The sequence below is a fragment of the Callospermophilus lateralis genome, chromosome 5 (assembly GCF_048772815.1).
Source record: "Callospermophilus lateralis isolate mCalLat2 chromosome 5, mCalLat2.hap1, whole genome shotgun sequence".
NCBI lineage: Eukaryota > Metazoa > Chordata > Mammalia > Rodentia > Sciuridae > Callospermophilus > Callospermophilus lateralis.
In genome coordinates, this window is record NC_135309.1 from 24,369,432 (window position 1) to 24,385,033 (window position 15,602).

Below are 15,602 nucleotides of genomic sequence, written 5' to 3' on the forward strand. Positions count from 1 at the left end.
TTGCATAGTCCCTAGTCCATCCCTCAGTTCTGAGCTTTAGTTGCATACAGCAAAATGTCCATGATAAATTGAATTGACTAGATACTCAATATGACCAAAATGAGTACATATCATCTCCATCAACTCTCTTCTACCACTACCACTGAGTTACTCAAACCAGAAACGTATGAGTCATCCCTGAATCCTGCTCAAACCTCACTCTCCATGTCCCATCTGTCACAGAGGTTAGCAACTTCTCCCACGTGGCTGTAAGTCACTTCTATTCATTGTCACTGTCACTATCCTAATTCAAACCAACGTCATCTCTCACCAGGTCCTTGCAAATTCTTCCTGACACATCCCTTACAGCCATTACTGTCTTCTTCCAGTGTGATTAAAACTCATCTGTCACACTTCTGCTTCAACCCATCCATGGTCCCAGTCATCCTTCCCAGCTCTTAACTGCTGGGAAGGAGAACTAAGAATTAATAGCCATTTTTACCCCAGTCCAATACAACAACAATCTTACTGTCCTTCTCATTCTTCATTTATGCCATCCCTTCTTGACCCAGGAAATTTATTCATATAAGTTCCTCTGCCTGGAATATTCTTTTCTGTATCAGGTTGGCCTATCTTTCAAATTCCAACTGAATTTCTTCAGGCAAGTTTTACCTACAACCTCAGAATGAGCTACATACATCAATTATGGGTTCCACGATCTCCTATCTTTTTCACTTCACACATTACATTTACACCTATTTCTATGCTAGTTTTCTCTGCAACAACAGAGTGCAAACTTCAAGATAAGGGTCATGTCTGACTTTTCAGTTCATTATCCCTAGTGCTTGTTCAACAATGCATGATAAAGAGTAAGTGCTGTATATATGCATTACATATATGTATACACGATTGAATATTATGAAGAAGAATGACAGATGGTTGATGACTGTTTTTAATTTGCATTTATTTATATAGTATACAATCAGATTACATTGAAGCATGATTTTTTTTTTTTTTTTTTTTTTTTTGGTACCAGGGATTGAGATGCTTATCCATTGAGCCACAACCTTTTTTATTTTTTATTCTAAGTCAGGATCTCACTAAGTTGTTTAGGCCTTACTAAATTGGGGAGGCTAGCCTCAAACTTGAGATCCTCCTGTCTCAGTCTACTGAGTTGCTGGGATTACAGGTGTTTGCACCACACCTAACTGAAGCATGATATCCTAATAGTACTTAAATTTTGCCTACTCATTGTACATTTGGGATTATGTTCTCCAGCAACTGACACATTCTCAGATTCCATGTGACTTTTCTCATTTCACATCTTCCAAGCAACCATATCAGGAATGTCTTCAAGACGAGATGTCCAGAGTTAATTTGCCATACAATAAAGACCCATTTTAGGCATCAGTAAATTTAAGGTTTATAACAAGAAGGAATGCAATTTTAATTATGTTAGTTACAGCTACTGATAAGCAAAGACCCTGTGATGTTACTACCTAGACAAAACCAATATTCTTTCATCTTTTTTTATTCTAATTGCCGCTTGAGTCTTTAATACTAATCTTCTTTTGAACCTTCATTTATTTTCTGGAAATGTCTGCTCCTCCCTTTCTTCTCAGACAAAGCTAAAACTGTACCAAATTTTATGTCCTCTCAATCTTTTTAAATAAATGACACTAAGGCTTCTTTTGCTTTCTTTCCATTCATTATATCTTGTTCATTAAAAGATTGCTTTATTTATTAATAACACAGCAAAGGTTACACATATTACATCATTTTACAACAGTCCAGTGGAGAAGATACTCTTCTTCCAGGAAAGGAAACTGAGGCTTGGAGAGGTTAGATCAATTGTCTAAGTATTTGAACTAGACTTTGAAGGGAAGGAAGGTTTACCTCCTTTTTTTTTTTTTTTTTTTTTTTTTGGTGGTGCTGGGGATTAAACCCAGGGCCTTGTGCACGGAAGGCAGGCATCCTACCAACTGAGCTACATCCCCAGCCCTTACCTACATTCTTTATGCTCAATTTGTACTGCACTATTTTACTTGTTGAGATGCAAACTCCTTTTATTTAACTCTTATCCCTTAATTTTAGGTACACAGTAGGTCTTCAACACATACTTAGTACTCCCTGGGTCATTGTCATCCAACACATACTTTAAGTACTCCCTGGGTCATTATCATCGTTTTAGATGGGTGAGAGTATTTGTGGCTTCTTTTGTTTACTAAATTTTGTTCTAAGAACCTAAACTGAAGTGGGCCTAGTAGAAGGGGGCTGGAATATAGGAAATACAAAGTCAATAATGGTTAAAGAAAAGCCCCGTTTTGAGATATTTTCTGGGAGAGCAGAACTTTAGAAGGATTCTTCATTTGGTTGCCTGAGTATTAAATTATTTCGTGAATCCTCTGGTTACAAATGCTGATAAGCCAAACGTTTTTTTTTTTTTTTTTTTTTTTTTTTTTTTTTTTGCCTCTTCATTGTAGTTAGCTTGTGTAAAAGATTCCCACTGTATGCAATACTGGGGCGGGGAGCAGGGGGAGCAAGAAAGTCAGCTATTTGCCTTGGCCATAGGTCTGTAACTGGCAACCCAAGTGCATACAGATAGGAGATTTACAGATTCTCTTCCCTTCTTCTCCCTCCCACTTTCCCTCCAGTGTTTTGCTTTGGATGGCCTCCAGCGAGTTTCGGAGCCTGATAGAGCGTCACGCTGCAGATGTGCGCTATGTCTGTAGTTGTTTTAAAGTGCTGTTTTACCCATCTCTAACCTAGAAACTTCCTTAGCCGGTGAAAGCTCACAGCTCCCCCTTCCTGTTCGCCCTCCCTCCAAGGGAAACCCCTAGCCTTCACAAATTCCTTGGAGTCTTCTCCCTAAACTGCCTGCAAATGACCCTTTAACCCAGGAGGGGGAGGTGAAAAGTTATCAGGAGGTGTGTGGCTCATGACTGCATCCTGGACCGGATGGACCCCTAGTGCTGCAAAGTCCTGGAGCCTGCAGCTGGACCCAGCCGCCTGCAGAGGACCCTGCAGCCCAGGGACCCACCCTCTCCAGGGTCCTGCCGGTACCGGACTGGGCACCACGGTCCCCCAGCTCCTCTCACCGCCACCCACCACAGGCTCAAGAGGTCAGCGGGCCGCAGCGAAGATCTGGCAGCAGTCAGGGATCTGGACTTGAAGTTGTCTAGTCTGGTGGTTAGGAACGCTGTTTCCCAGGTGCAATTGCCTCTCTCCACCTGAGTGACCTTGGGCAAGTTCCAAAGCTTCAGTGCACCAATTTCTAAATCCATAAAATGGGGGCACTGAAGTGATAACTAAAAGCTAGGATTGTTGTTAAGAGTTAATATAGCATTTCCCAGCACGTAGTAGGGGCTCTTTTTTAACGGTTACAACGTTTAGTAGTAGCAGTAGTAGTTGGAGACTAAGCACTGTGGTCCAAAATGCAGGTTTGAGCTCCGGCTCTTCCTGTTCTTCGCTAGGGAGTGGGGGCCAAGGGAGCGGAAGCAAGTGCCCTATCCCTTTACCCCCTTCCAAAGTAAACTCGAGATTACTCAGAGCCTGTAGTCGCGGTCTAGGGGCTCCTTCAGAGGGCCCTGACATCCGTGCCGTGAGGGTCCCTTTCTCTGAAGCGGAGGAAATATTTGGTGAATTGGGTACCTTTTCCCTCCCTCACTCCCCATCTTCATCTTGCTAAATTCTCTGGGTCCCAGTAGCCGCGGTGAACCTACTGGGGCCTCAGGCAGGAGGGAAGAGGCAGCCTCGGGGTGTGCCATTCCCTCCGGGCTGGGGAAGGGAAGAAAGGAAGAGGTGGTGCGGACACCCAGGGAGAACCCGCTGCCTCGGGCGGTCGCGAGCCTTTTCTTCATTTTGCCTGCCTTCTAGGGACCGCTGGAGCTTGTTGGATCTAGGGGCGCAATCCTTGAACGCCGGGTGTCCAGCTCCCCAAACCGGACCTAGGGGTTGGAAGCGCCCGCTCCGCGTGCCGCTGGAGTGGGCGGTGAGCGCGGGCGCGCGGGGTAAGGAGGGCGCGCGGCGGTGGGGAGTGTGCCTGCACGTGTGTGCGCGCGCCGGTGCGCGTGCGTTTGAGGGAGTGTGGGGGGCCTGGCCAAGGCGCGTCCCACCCTGCCGCCCACCTGCCCTTCCAGCACCGTGCCGCTGCCCACACCCTCTCGTCCCCAGCACCTGTGCTAGAGCACTGACCACCCGCCCCTGCCACCCCCTGCAGCCCTCATGCCCCCATGTCCCACCTCCCCCTCATCCAAACCCCACCCTGCCCACTAAGAGTTTCCCAATGCAGATTCAGACCAAAACCTGGAGAGACAGCCTTGCCTTCCTGCTCCCCTCGCCCCCTCCCCCTCCTGCTATAAATAACCAGTACTAGCGGGTCAGGAACGTCACACCGCCAGAAACCAGGACCCAGAGGTTTTCTTCTCTGGGAATAGGGGGCAAAGGGTGAGGAGGAAGAGAAAGGAATCGCTCGTGAGTAGTGAAGAAAAGATCGCTCTTTGACTCCTGAGACAGACTGAGCATCATTTTATTCTTTTTGTTCTTTCCTTTATTTTTTTTTTATTTCCTTTTAAAAAATGTTTTCCATTTCTTTCTTCTTCTCCGCACTCTCCCCACCCGCCCCAAATCCATGGGGTTGCTCCACACTCCTCCAATTGGTTTCTTTCCTCCCTCCCTCCGCCCCTGATTCCCTTTCCCACCCACCCCACCCCCACTGAACGTCCCCACCCCCACCCTAGTCTTGCCCCAGGCTGGGGATGCTATTCACCTAGGGAAATAAAGTTCAAACTCCTGGTCCCTGTCAGCCTGCTCAGACCTGAAGTGGGCTTCCGGGCACCCATTTTCCATTCGCACCCGACACCTGCTCTCCTCTAAATTCTTAATCTGGTTTTGCATATTTAAGGGGACACACACACACACACACACACACACACACGCATGCAGGCACACACCGAAAACCCACAACCCGCGAGGTGCAAAACTGCCTCCTGCAACTACTGAAACTTACCAGACGCTGTAGTTGTTTTTGTTTTGACGAAAGATCAACAAAGATTTTACTCTGGAATGATTCTGTGGGGTGACTTTCTATATAATTCAAGTATGTATATATTATACATGTATATGCTTTTCCTTTTTCCCCTTTAATTTTTTTTTTTTTTTAAACAAGGAAATCTGCTCCGTCCGCGGCAGCCACTGCTGCCCCTTTGATGTTTTGGTACGCCGTGCGCATGCGCCTCACATTAGAATTACTGCACTGGGCAGACTAAGTTGGATCTCCTCTCTTCACTGAAACCCTCAATCCCATCAAAAACTAAAGGGATGTGGAGAGTCCGGAAAAGGGGCTACTTTGGGATTTGGTCATTCCCCTTAATAATCGCCGCTGTGTGTGCGCAGAGGTAAGTGTCTTTTTTCCTTTCTTACTTGGCGGAATTCTGTCTGCATACCTCTGTGAGAAGGATGCTGAAGACGATGTGCTTGCTTCCTCATTGATGCCTGTTTATTGTCATTTCTTTCTTTAGTGTCAATGACCCTAGTAATATGTCGCTGGTTAAAGAGACGGTGGATAGACTGCTGAAAGGCTATGACATTCGTCTGAGACCAGATTTTGGAGGTAATGGGGTTGCCTTGCAAATAAGAAACAGCCCAGCTACAGCTGAAGCTGCCTTTTGAGCTTTGTGTGCACTCTCTTCCTCCCCCTTAGTTGAGGGTACATGTGGCACACTGAATGAATCTCTGTTTTCCCATATTGAAAAAGGGATCCAAACTTATGCTGATGTGTTACTACCCAACACTTGAGAGGTCTTTCAGAGACCCTCTTAGTGTGGACTCAGATTTGGTGACTTGCTTTCCTTTGCCTTCACTGTTACAAATCCTTTGCTTTACTGTCTTTGCTTCGGTGAGAGACAAGCCTGTTAAGTTTGGTTAATGGTGTGCCCAGAGAATCTGTCTTGCAGAAGGCCATAGTGAACATTTTTGAGAACAAGATGTGCAGGCAATTGGTTGAGAGGTGGCATTAACCCCCTGTGCCCGCCTACTTTGGAAGAGTTCCTTTGGCCACGGTTTAAAGTGGCTCATCTGAATATCATCCATTCCTCCAAGCTTCAGCAGCCTGAGGGAGAAGGGGAGGGGCTGTGGGGTAAGAGGGTAAGGGGGCAGCTGGGGTAGGTAGAAAATGACATCTGTCCCTGCAGTCCTAAATATAGTGATATACTCATTTAATTTTGCTTTAGACTTTTCTGGCATTCACAGAGTTAAAACCTACACACCTAGGGGGTGTGGGAAAGAATGAGGAGGAGGGGGTTTCAATGCAATATATAAAAATCCTCTCCTCTAGAATGATTCTTAAGCTTCTCTTAGTTGTGTGCATTCACAAGCTGAGACATCTACACATGTAGTCAGAGCTGGAATCCCTCAACCACCAGCACACGTGTGTGCATATTCAGTGGAGCAGTTCCTAGAGGAGTGGGTGTCTACCACTGTTTTTGCAAAGCAGCAGGGAAGTGAAGCATTTGAGGATTAGCAGTGGAGAGGGGTTTGAGGCAGGGTGTCCCATGCCTAAAAGACAACTCTTGTTAAGAATGAATAAGTTCTCAGAAATCACATGGATGACCATGTTGGTTTGCAGGTCCCCCCGTGGCTGTGGGAATGAACATTGACATTGCCAGCATTGACATGGTTTCTGAAGTCAATATGGTGAGTATGGAGGTTTATGGCTATGTCTGTGCAGACCTTTGATTAGGAATAGGGTTAAGGAGGGAGCTGGCCATTGATGGTGGGATATGTGGGAATATATGTGTGTGAGGAGGAGGAAAGGGCATGACATTTTGCCTTGAAATTCACTGTGTTTGAGGTTACAGAACTGGCTCATTTTGGTCCCTAATATTGTTTCTTTTCAACCTGATTCTGACACTTGGGTCTTGGTGTAGAATGAGAAAAATGGATCACATGTTTGTTCCTGAAAGGCAGCCACATGCTGGAGACCCCTGCAGATGTGACCTTTCTTAAGGCTTCATAGAAAATTCATTTCATGAGTGGTTTTTTTTTTTTTTTTTGGAAGGGGTTAGCTTAAGAGAAAAGGAAAGAGGTAGTTTTTATTATCATTTAACAGAAAAATTATTTGACAGAGAGTATAACCTACAAACTAAATTATGGTACGAAGAGGCTAAACAAAAAAATCTTGGATACTGAGGCCCACTTGTTGCTTTTGGAAATCGCCTATTTATAGTTAATGATAACCCCATTCCCCATCCCCATGGCTTGCCACAGGCTTTAACCCTTTTAGTTCATGAAAACAAAAGTAAAAAGTATCATTCAGTTCCTAAAAGGCTGGCTAAGTTCCACGTGTCATCTCTGGTCACTTCTGGAGTGTTATTCATCTTGTGCCCTAAGCTTGTATGATTCATTGACAGCTTCTTTAGTGGTTACCTTCCTGGACTTGGGGCTAAGAGAAAAAGCCTCTGTGTTCCCCAAACGGGAAGCACTTGTGGGGGGTTTGCTTCATGCAGGAGCGCCCCCTGCTGCCCATGTTGGAGCACTGCAGACATGCATGATGATAAGTGTCCCAGATTCCCCCACTGAGGTGAGGCATTTCTCTGGTAACTTTTCTAATTTAAAGTTTTTTCCTTTAGAAAAGCCCATCTAAATGGGCCACACTTTGATGTAAATCTCCAGAGTTACTTTTGACAGAGCACACAGCACATTTAAGAATATTGTGCATCCTTCTATCCAGAAGATGGATGGATAACTAAAGAAAGGGAGTGTAGTGTGTAAGATTTTATGCAGACACTTCTTGGCCAGCCATCAGGAACTGAGAATTAGAGCTCTTATTTATTAACTCAAGATGGTCAATGTACCAAACTGCTAAGTTTTGAACAGGCTCTCAACATCACACACGTTTCCATATTCCCTGAATTTAAACAGGAACCTGAAATGACCAGTACAACCCTTATCCATTGCCCCCAAATAAGTGATAGTGTGTGTGGGATTATGTCAAGATTCTGAAGAATCTTATGAAAACTTAAAGGAATGTTCAACTATTTCAGCAATGTTGTAGTGACATGAATCTTTTTGTGTCCTAAGTATTGGGAAAGTTTTTATGATACAAATGTCAATACTGACCAAAGACAATATTGGATCGTGCAGAACCACACATTATGAGATTCCCTGTGTGGACAGACAGTGTTTGTTAAATGAATTTCTCAGCTATATAGATAATCACTTTGGGGGGATTCGAGATTTTTCATCAGTTTATATTCTGAGTTTCAACATAAAAATAGGAAATGGTCTCAATGTGGGTATCTCCTAAGTTCCAGGTACTTGATTCTAGATTGTGTTGCTGAAAACAAAGTTATATATAAAGTCATGTGTGATTCTGTGTGTCCTACATGTGGTTGGATTAGACACTTTTGTATGTTTTTTTTTTGTAAATTTATGCCGTTTTCCTGCTCTCAAATTATATTTTAATACTTGCTTCCTTAGAGGATTATTAAAATGGTGTTTTGTGGGAAAATAGTAGGAAGAATCTAGAATCCAAAGAGACAATCATGAGATGACTAGAGTTTATTGCAGTAGGTTAACTGAGCACTTAAGTGAGTTCCATAGAAAGTTGTTTGAGTGGTAGAGTTTTTGTTTTCTTTTCCTTTCTTAAGTTGTATTTATTTTTTCCCTTTATGAAACATTTTGGAGAGATATCTCAGGTGGACTCCATGCCAAGACCTGCAAGTCAAAATATAGATCCAGCTAAGGAGAGGTGTCATCATTTAAAGCTATTTACTGTGGCTGAAAATCATGGGATGTTGAAAGTACAAAAATAAATGTCAAGTTGTAAATGGGACAGCATTGCAGCATTACTGATTAGAACCGAGTGTTAAAAGTTTGAAGCCAAGGCTGGGGTTGGGGCTCAGTGGTGGAGCACTTGCCCCACATGTGTGAGGCACTGGGTTCAATTCTCAGCACCACAAATAAATAAATGAATAAAATAAAGATCCATCAACAACTAAAAAAATATTTTTTAAAAAAGTTTGAAGCCAGATTCCTTTCTTATCCTAATGCTAACACTGGTGGATATGTTCAACTACATTGTAGCTTGTTGAAAAATGAGCATCATTTTAGCTAGCAACCCCAAGAATCTAAAACTAATCCTCCAAAGAATTTTTTTTTATTATATCTGTTGCTGCTACTTTATTTTTAAATGTAGTTGCTTGCTTCAAAGCAACAGATGAGTAATTCCATCACTAGTGCTTAAGATGATGTTTGTAGTATATTGTCCTTTGAACACATTTCTAAAAGGGTTAGGATCTTTTGGTTAGTTCCATTAATTATTTAAGTGAAATTTCAGTTGATTAATATGCATATCTCTCCCTCATTATCCTTTTTGTACTGCAGCCTCTGGTAATTGTAACTTTCTTATTCTAGCACATCTTTCTTTGAAGAATGCTGGCACTAGACCATTTTAAATTAGTGTTGACTCATTTGTGTTGAAGAAAAAATGTCCATCCATGTCAATGTGATGCTTCTTATAAGTGACAATGATGAAAAGACCCTGGACTGAATCAGGAGTCTTGGATGGTAGTTGTACTGCTGGTGCTTAGTCATACTGAGGATAGTCACAGCCTGAGTGAGCTCAGTTTCCTTCTTGTTAAGAGAAAGTAATAGTCCCATTTTACCCATCTCAGGTGACCACCAGAATTAATAAAAGATATATGTGAATGTATTGGTGCGCTATGAACAGAAATTAATACCATCCTAGTACCCAAGAGACAAAGTCTCAAGCACTCCTGCTGCTGTCCTACATGTCTTTGCATTGATAATCTACCTCTTTAGGTCTTAGTTTGCTCATCTTTGGAACGAGAAGGAGAATGTTCAGTTCACTTCCAACTCAGAGTTACATGTGTCTCCTGCTTGGTTTGTAATAGCAACTCTACTGCGTATAGAGAAGTTTCAGGAAAACTTGGGGATTTATAAAAGCATTAGGAAAATGCGAAACTCCTAAATGGCTTAGAGTTGAGAGTTCTAAGGAAGGTGGCAATTGTATTTAAGCCATGAGACTCAGATGACTGTCACCCCGTGAAAGATCTTTGGAGGAATGAGACTTCAATTAGAATGCTCCTGAGCAGGAAGCTTGGCTTTGGAATGAAATATTTTTAGATGTTTTGGTTAAATTGGCAGGAATCTTTTTGTTAAGATTCTTTGATGAAAAGTGCATTTTAAGATTCAAATTTGGCTCTGAGGATTATGGACCAAAATAGCTTTCTCTTCATTTAAAGCAGATTCTTCTCCATCTTGAAGCAACACATTTGCCAACCAACGAGTGAAGCAATATTTCACTTTTGAGGAAAGAGTTCTAGTAAACACATACACAAATTACCTTTTTATGGAATGGCAAATGGAGAAAAGTATCGCTTTTTTTTTTTTTAAACAGATGTTTCTTGCATCACCAGCTGCACAATTTAAAATTCCATTCAACCAATACTTATTTAGCTGCCACTATGAGCCCAGCATGTGTAAGACCTCAGGGACAGAGTAGTGAACAAGACCAGGCTGTCCCTTGACCTCATGAAACTTAACATCTAGGTGTTCTCTAATCTAAAATTCCACATCAGGTGCTTACTATGCTTCTGCCTAGTTTAATTCTGATCTTTTCTCTAAACCTTTTCTGCCCAGAAGGTACACAAGTGCGTGCACAGTTGTCTCTCTCCTATCAGTTCCTTTGTTCCTTGTTCATTTCTCCAGTCATTTCATGCTTGGTATCTCAACTTGCCTTATATTTTAGACAGTTGTTCTATCTTATTCTGTCGTGTTTATAATTTATTTCTAGACAAGGCACTGTCTCCTCCAGTGGGCGAATGCCACAAATAATGAATGAGGAATTCACTTTCTTAGTAGGAATTCATGGTTGGTCACCACACACTGTACTATCTATGTGGATAAATAGAGCAGAGAATCATAGCACTCAGCTTTGAGACATTCACCATTTAAAATATCAGCATAGGATCACAAGTGCTTTGAAGAGAAAATCGACAGAACATAGTAGGCATATAGAATACTGATGCACTGCATAGAAATTAGCTTGAGGAAAAAGGGGTTAGAGATCTGTGGACAAATGTTCCAAGCAGGGGGAAAAATGCAAGTGACACAGGAAAAATAAATGGTATTAGGGATTTGAAAATAGGTTTAAATGGAGCAAAGGGGTGAGAAAACTGGCGTTAAAGCCGCGGGGAGTGGCCAATTTTGTGTTTTCCCAGTAGTACAACTTTTTTTCCCAAAGGTAGTAGGGACCCAAGAAGGGGTGTCCTTAGGAGAATGACATGAGCAGATTCACACCTCTAGGAGGTGATGTGAAGGGTGGCCGGTGGGCTCATCTGCATCAAGACTTAAGGTTGGGAGATGAGATGGACACCTGCTGCAGAAACCCGGGAAGTATTGACAAACTCAGAAAGGGGTGAAAATGAGCAGAGGTGGAATTAGTGTATTTCCAGAGCAGAAGTGGATTTTGGTAAATTCCACTTCCAGTGGTTTCATTTATCACTACAGGGAGGATGGGGAGAGCAGTGGATGCTGGGAGGATGCAATATGTGTGTAGACAGTGAGTTGAGCTTGGAAAGTGCTAATTTTCCTTGCACAAGGAACTCCCAGTGGAGTTAACCAGTAGGTGATTCCTTAGCTAGGGGGATTGCGATGATGAGAGAGAGACGGCACTTATAACTGAGTGGGCACAGAGAAGAAACTGGGCAGACAACTCAAAGTGAGGTCTTGTGGGCCCTGTAATTTTCAGTGATAGGAAATCATAAAGGAGCCTACAAAAGAGATTAATACACAGCTCAGGAGCAGGCGGAAAGGTAGAGTAAGGCCCTCCTGATGATAAAGCAAGAAGAGCATGTAAAAGAGCAGCAAATGACCAGCTGTGTCAGATGCCACGAGAGTCGGTTGTAATTAGTTGTGAGACTCGTCTCCCAGATGTTCTACGAGGACACGTTGGTACAGTGCCGTCAAAGGAGGTTTGGTGGATGGAGAATACACTTTTGGAAAGTTTGGATCTTAAGGGAATTGGGGAGAAGGAAACAGATGAAAAGGAATCCTGTAAGTTGGAGGGAAATACTGTTTAGAAGGAAGCAGGTTGAGGATGAAGAGGGGAGGTGGGTGGGGAGGAGCAGAAGGAGGCTGAAGGCTTTCTTGCCTGAAGACCTTCAAGTTCTCAGCGACAGGAGACACTTTCTACTGAGATTCAGGGATTAAAATCAGCTGCTGTGAGGAAGAGGTGAGTGAGATGTCTCAGGAAGCATGACCATGACCTGATGAAGGGTGTGTGAACTCGGTGGCTACCAGGAGACTCTAATTCTGTAAGAGCAGTTCTTTGAAACTCCTACTCTATTTGGGCAAGCTCTTTTCATGACTACTTTTTCTCCTTCACTTTCTCCTCTCCTCCTCTTCCCTCCCCTCCCCTCCCCCCCCTCCTCCTTCTCCTCCTCTATGTGTACAGTGCTCAGTCATCTCCATCACCATTACCAGCAGCAGCATTGGTATCACATTAATATAATAATATTACCTAGTGTTTACTGAGTCCCTAACTTATACAGATATTGTATTAATGTTCATCATCTAAATCAGACCTCCTGTAGAAACTGAGATTCCCTACAATCAAAAGGGGAACTTGAGGCCCAGAAAGGTTAAGTGGCTTATTCAAGGTCACTCAGGTAGCAGGTGATCATTCTCCCATCCCCGGTTCTTAGCGTGTGGTACATGCTGCTTTTAAATGCAGCAAGGCTTTCTTCTTTGATCATTTCCATTCCATGCTGACCCTGTTTCTTCACAGCTATTTTTGTTCTTGTTTTGGAGACAGTGAGTGGATCAAATAGAACTAATCCTTCACGAGATGCTTCTGTTGCTCCTCTCCATCTTTATCTTCAAAATGTTTTGATTTTATTAAAGTGATTGTTTCAAGTAGTGTTTTATTCAGTATGGGTTAAATGTAAGACACAGTTCCTGTCCTTGGGAAACTTATATTTTATGTTACATCTACTTAACAGAATTCCCAAGGAGTAAAGGAAGATTTATGTAGAATCTCAAGGAGTTGGAGGTGTTGCTTTTGTCCTCAATTCTTTCATTGCAAATGGGTGACATTTGTTAGCTGTCTAATAATATTTCTAGTGCTTCAGCAAATTCTGTCAGGTAACCATCCAGGTTAATAATGTATGATATATAATTGCAAGGAAATGTTGCTTGATTCATTCTCAAGAACTTTGTGGTTTTAAGTTTTGGGTGGGTGTAGTATAGAAAGACCACACCCTTTTTTTGGGGGGGGGCGGGGATGGGTAACAGGGATTGAACTTGGAGACACTCAACCACCGAGTCACATCCCCAGTCTTAGTTTTTGTATTTTTATTTAGAGACAAGGTTTTACTGAACTGCTTAGCACCTTGCTTTTTGCTGAGGCTGGCTTTGAACCAGTGATCCTCCTGCCTCAGCCTTCCAAGCTGCTGGGATTACAGGCATGCACCACTGTGCCTGGTTTTCTTTTTCTTTCTTTCTTTCTTTTTTTTTTCCTTAAGATAACACTTTTAGCTGCACTTTTTGTTTGTTTGTTGAGAATGAATAATTTGTGCATTTTGATTGGTTGTCCCCCAAAATAGTTCTCTTAAAGAGAGAGAACTAGAGGTTTATTTTCACCTCTTGCCTGACCTCATATTTCATCAATTTTAAACATCTATACACTTGATAGTTTCTCAAACTGTTTCTCTTGGCTAATGCTTGGGACAAACCCTTACTGTTACTTTATGCTACTGAACAATGCTTTTACTTGACTGAGGCATGAAATGAAAAGCTGACTATGGGCTTAGTCTGTCCGAGAAAGCAGGTAAGGGAAGTATCTTGGATTTCATATTTTAAAAGTGCATCTGTGTGTTTTAGCTCTTTTCCCCCCAAATGATGAAATATTCCTGGGAATTCCCACATGAACACAAGTAGGAGAAAGTGTTCTTTGGTGGGGGAGGAGGGCTTACTTTTAGGAGGGACACGGGCTTGTTTTGCAGCTGTTTTATACCAGGTTTCTAACCTTGGTGCTGTTGGCACTTTGAGCCAGACAATGCTGTGTTGTGGAGGGCTGCATCCAGCACTTCATGACCTTTCACAGTGTCCCTGGCCTCTACTTCCATGATGCCAGTGGCACCCTGGAAATTTTGAAAGCCAAAAAATGTCTCTAGAAATTGCCAAGCATGCCCTGGGGTGCAACACTGTCCCCTTGAAGAAGCATGGTGTGAAGAGTCACCATGTGCTACCTAGCAAGTGGAGGAAAGGAGGGAGGGCTCTTGAGCGCAATCGCTACTTTCACTTATGGTTAGTGGGATATTGTGGAAAAAACAATTTAAAAATACTAATCAGCATCCATATCCTCATCTTTTCATTTCACCTGTTTTAGTTTGCCTGTGTTACATCCTAGTTCTTGTTTAGTATTCATATTTTGCAGATTGCACTTAGTTATCTTGGTGATGAGATGTTACACTGTATATTTTAATTTAATAGATCATGGTTATCTTTACAGTGTTATTTCTAAAAAGTATACAACATTTCTACCACCCATGTCAACGAGTATGTATTTTTCCAGTCTTTAGTTTTGCACATATGTGCCCACATAGGAACATATTGGCAATTTCTTTGCCAACGGCCCATACTTTTTTCAAAATGGGAATCTATTAAATCCATTTTGTAGTTTGTTAGCCATAATTCTACTGGTAGACTATTTGAAAATGAAGTAACATATTATTTACTTTTACTTGTGCACCATGCATAATAATATGGAAGTCAAATTCAAAATAGAGAACTGAATTTAAAAAAACATGGAGGTTTAAGTATGTATTTGTCAATGTTATTTATTACCTTGACCTATTACTTTGACACAGCTAATCTTTACTCAGCTTCTATCCTGATATTACTCAGATTTTCCAAAATCACACTGTTTTCAAATGACATAAACAAAACTTTGAAGCAGGCCATTAAAAGAGGAAGAAGGAATTAGAAGGGTAAGAGTTTTTTAAAGATAGAAACACAAGATTTATGTTACTTCCAATCATGCATTTTATTGGAAAACTATGTGTTTTATTAAGTAAGGAGATATATGAGTTTACACTATGCTGTCACAATTTATATGGAAGAATATGGGGGATGTGTTGAGCCATTGACTTGCTCTGGTGCTCTGTTTTGCCACATTCTATTGGCATCTCTACCTTGCTCTGCAATTTGGCACCTACTGCCCATTGTCTTGCCAAGAGGTCTTAACTTAGAAGTAATTCTTTAAGCAATTGAAGATGAAGTAAGTTCTCTCCTAACACAATAGGAACAATTAAATGAATCAAGTTTTAGAGTGAATCCACATGTATCTTAAAAAAGCGATATGTGAGTAAGCCATAGAGGAAGATCTAGAGATTTTGAGCCCAGTTTCTCTGCATCCCCAGAGCTGAGCTCATTCCTGATAATTACTAGATGCTCAGCAAATATGGACAGAGTTTGTTGGAGGAGTCGTTGAAGGACTATCATAGGCTACCAGAAAATGTGTCTCAAGTCCTAATTAATCTGGCACTGTATCAATTAGGCTGTATTGTAGAAGGTTTTGAGACAGGTGTAGCACCAGA

General features: G+C 42.1%; 1 protein-coding gene across 1 annotated transcript in view; it reads left to right on the forward strand.

Annotated features, from left to right (window-relative positions):
* Positions 1–4,378: 4,378 nt before the first annotated feature.
* Positions 4,379–15,602, forward strand: part of Gabrb2 (gamma-aminobutyric acid type A receptor subunit beta2) — a 228,411-nt gene continuing 217,187 nt past the window's right edge. Inside the window, exons 1-4 of the mRNA XM_076856374.2 lie at positions 4,379–4,452; positions 5,147–5,375; positions 5,499–5,590; positions 6,605–6,672. Of these exons, the coding sequence (XP_076712489.1) occupies positions 5,299–5,375; positions 5,499–5,590; positions 6,605–6,672 (237 nt within the window). The 5' untranslated portion in view covers positions 4,379–4,452; positions 5,147–5,298. The remainder of the gene's footprint in view (positions 4,453–5,146; positions 5,376–5,498; positions 5,591–6,604; positions 6,673–15,602) is intronic.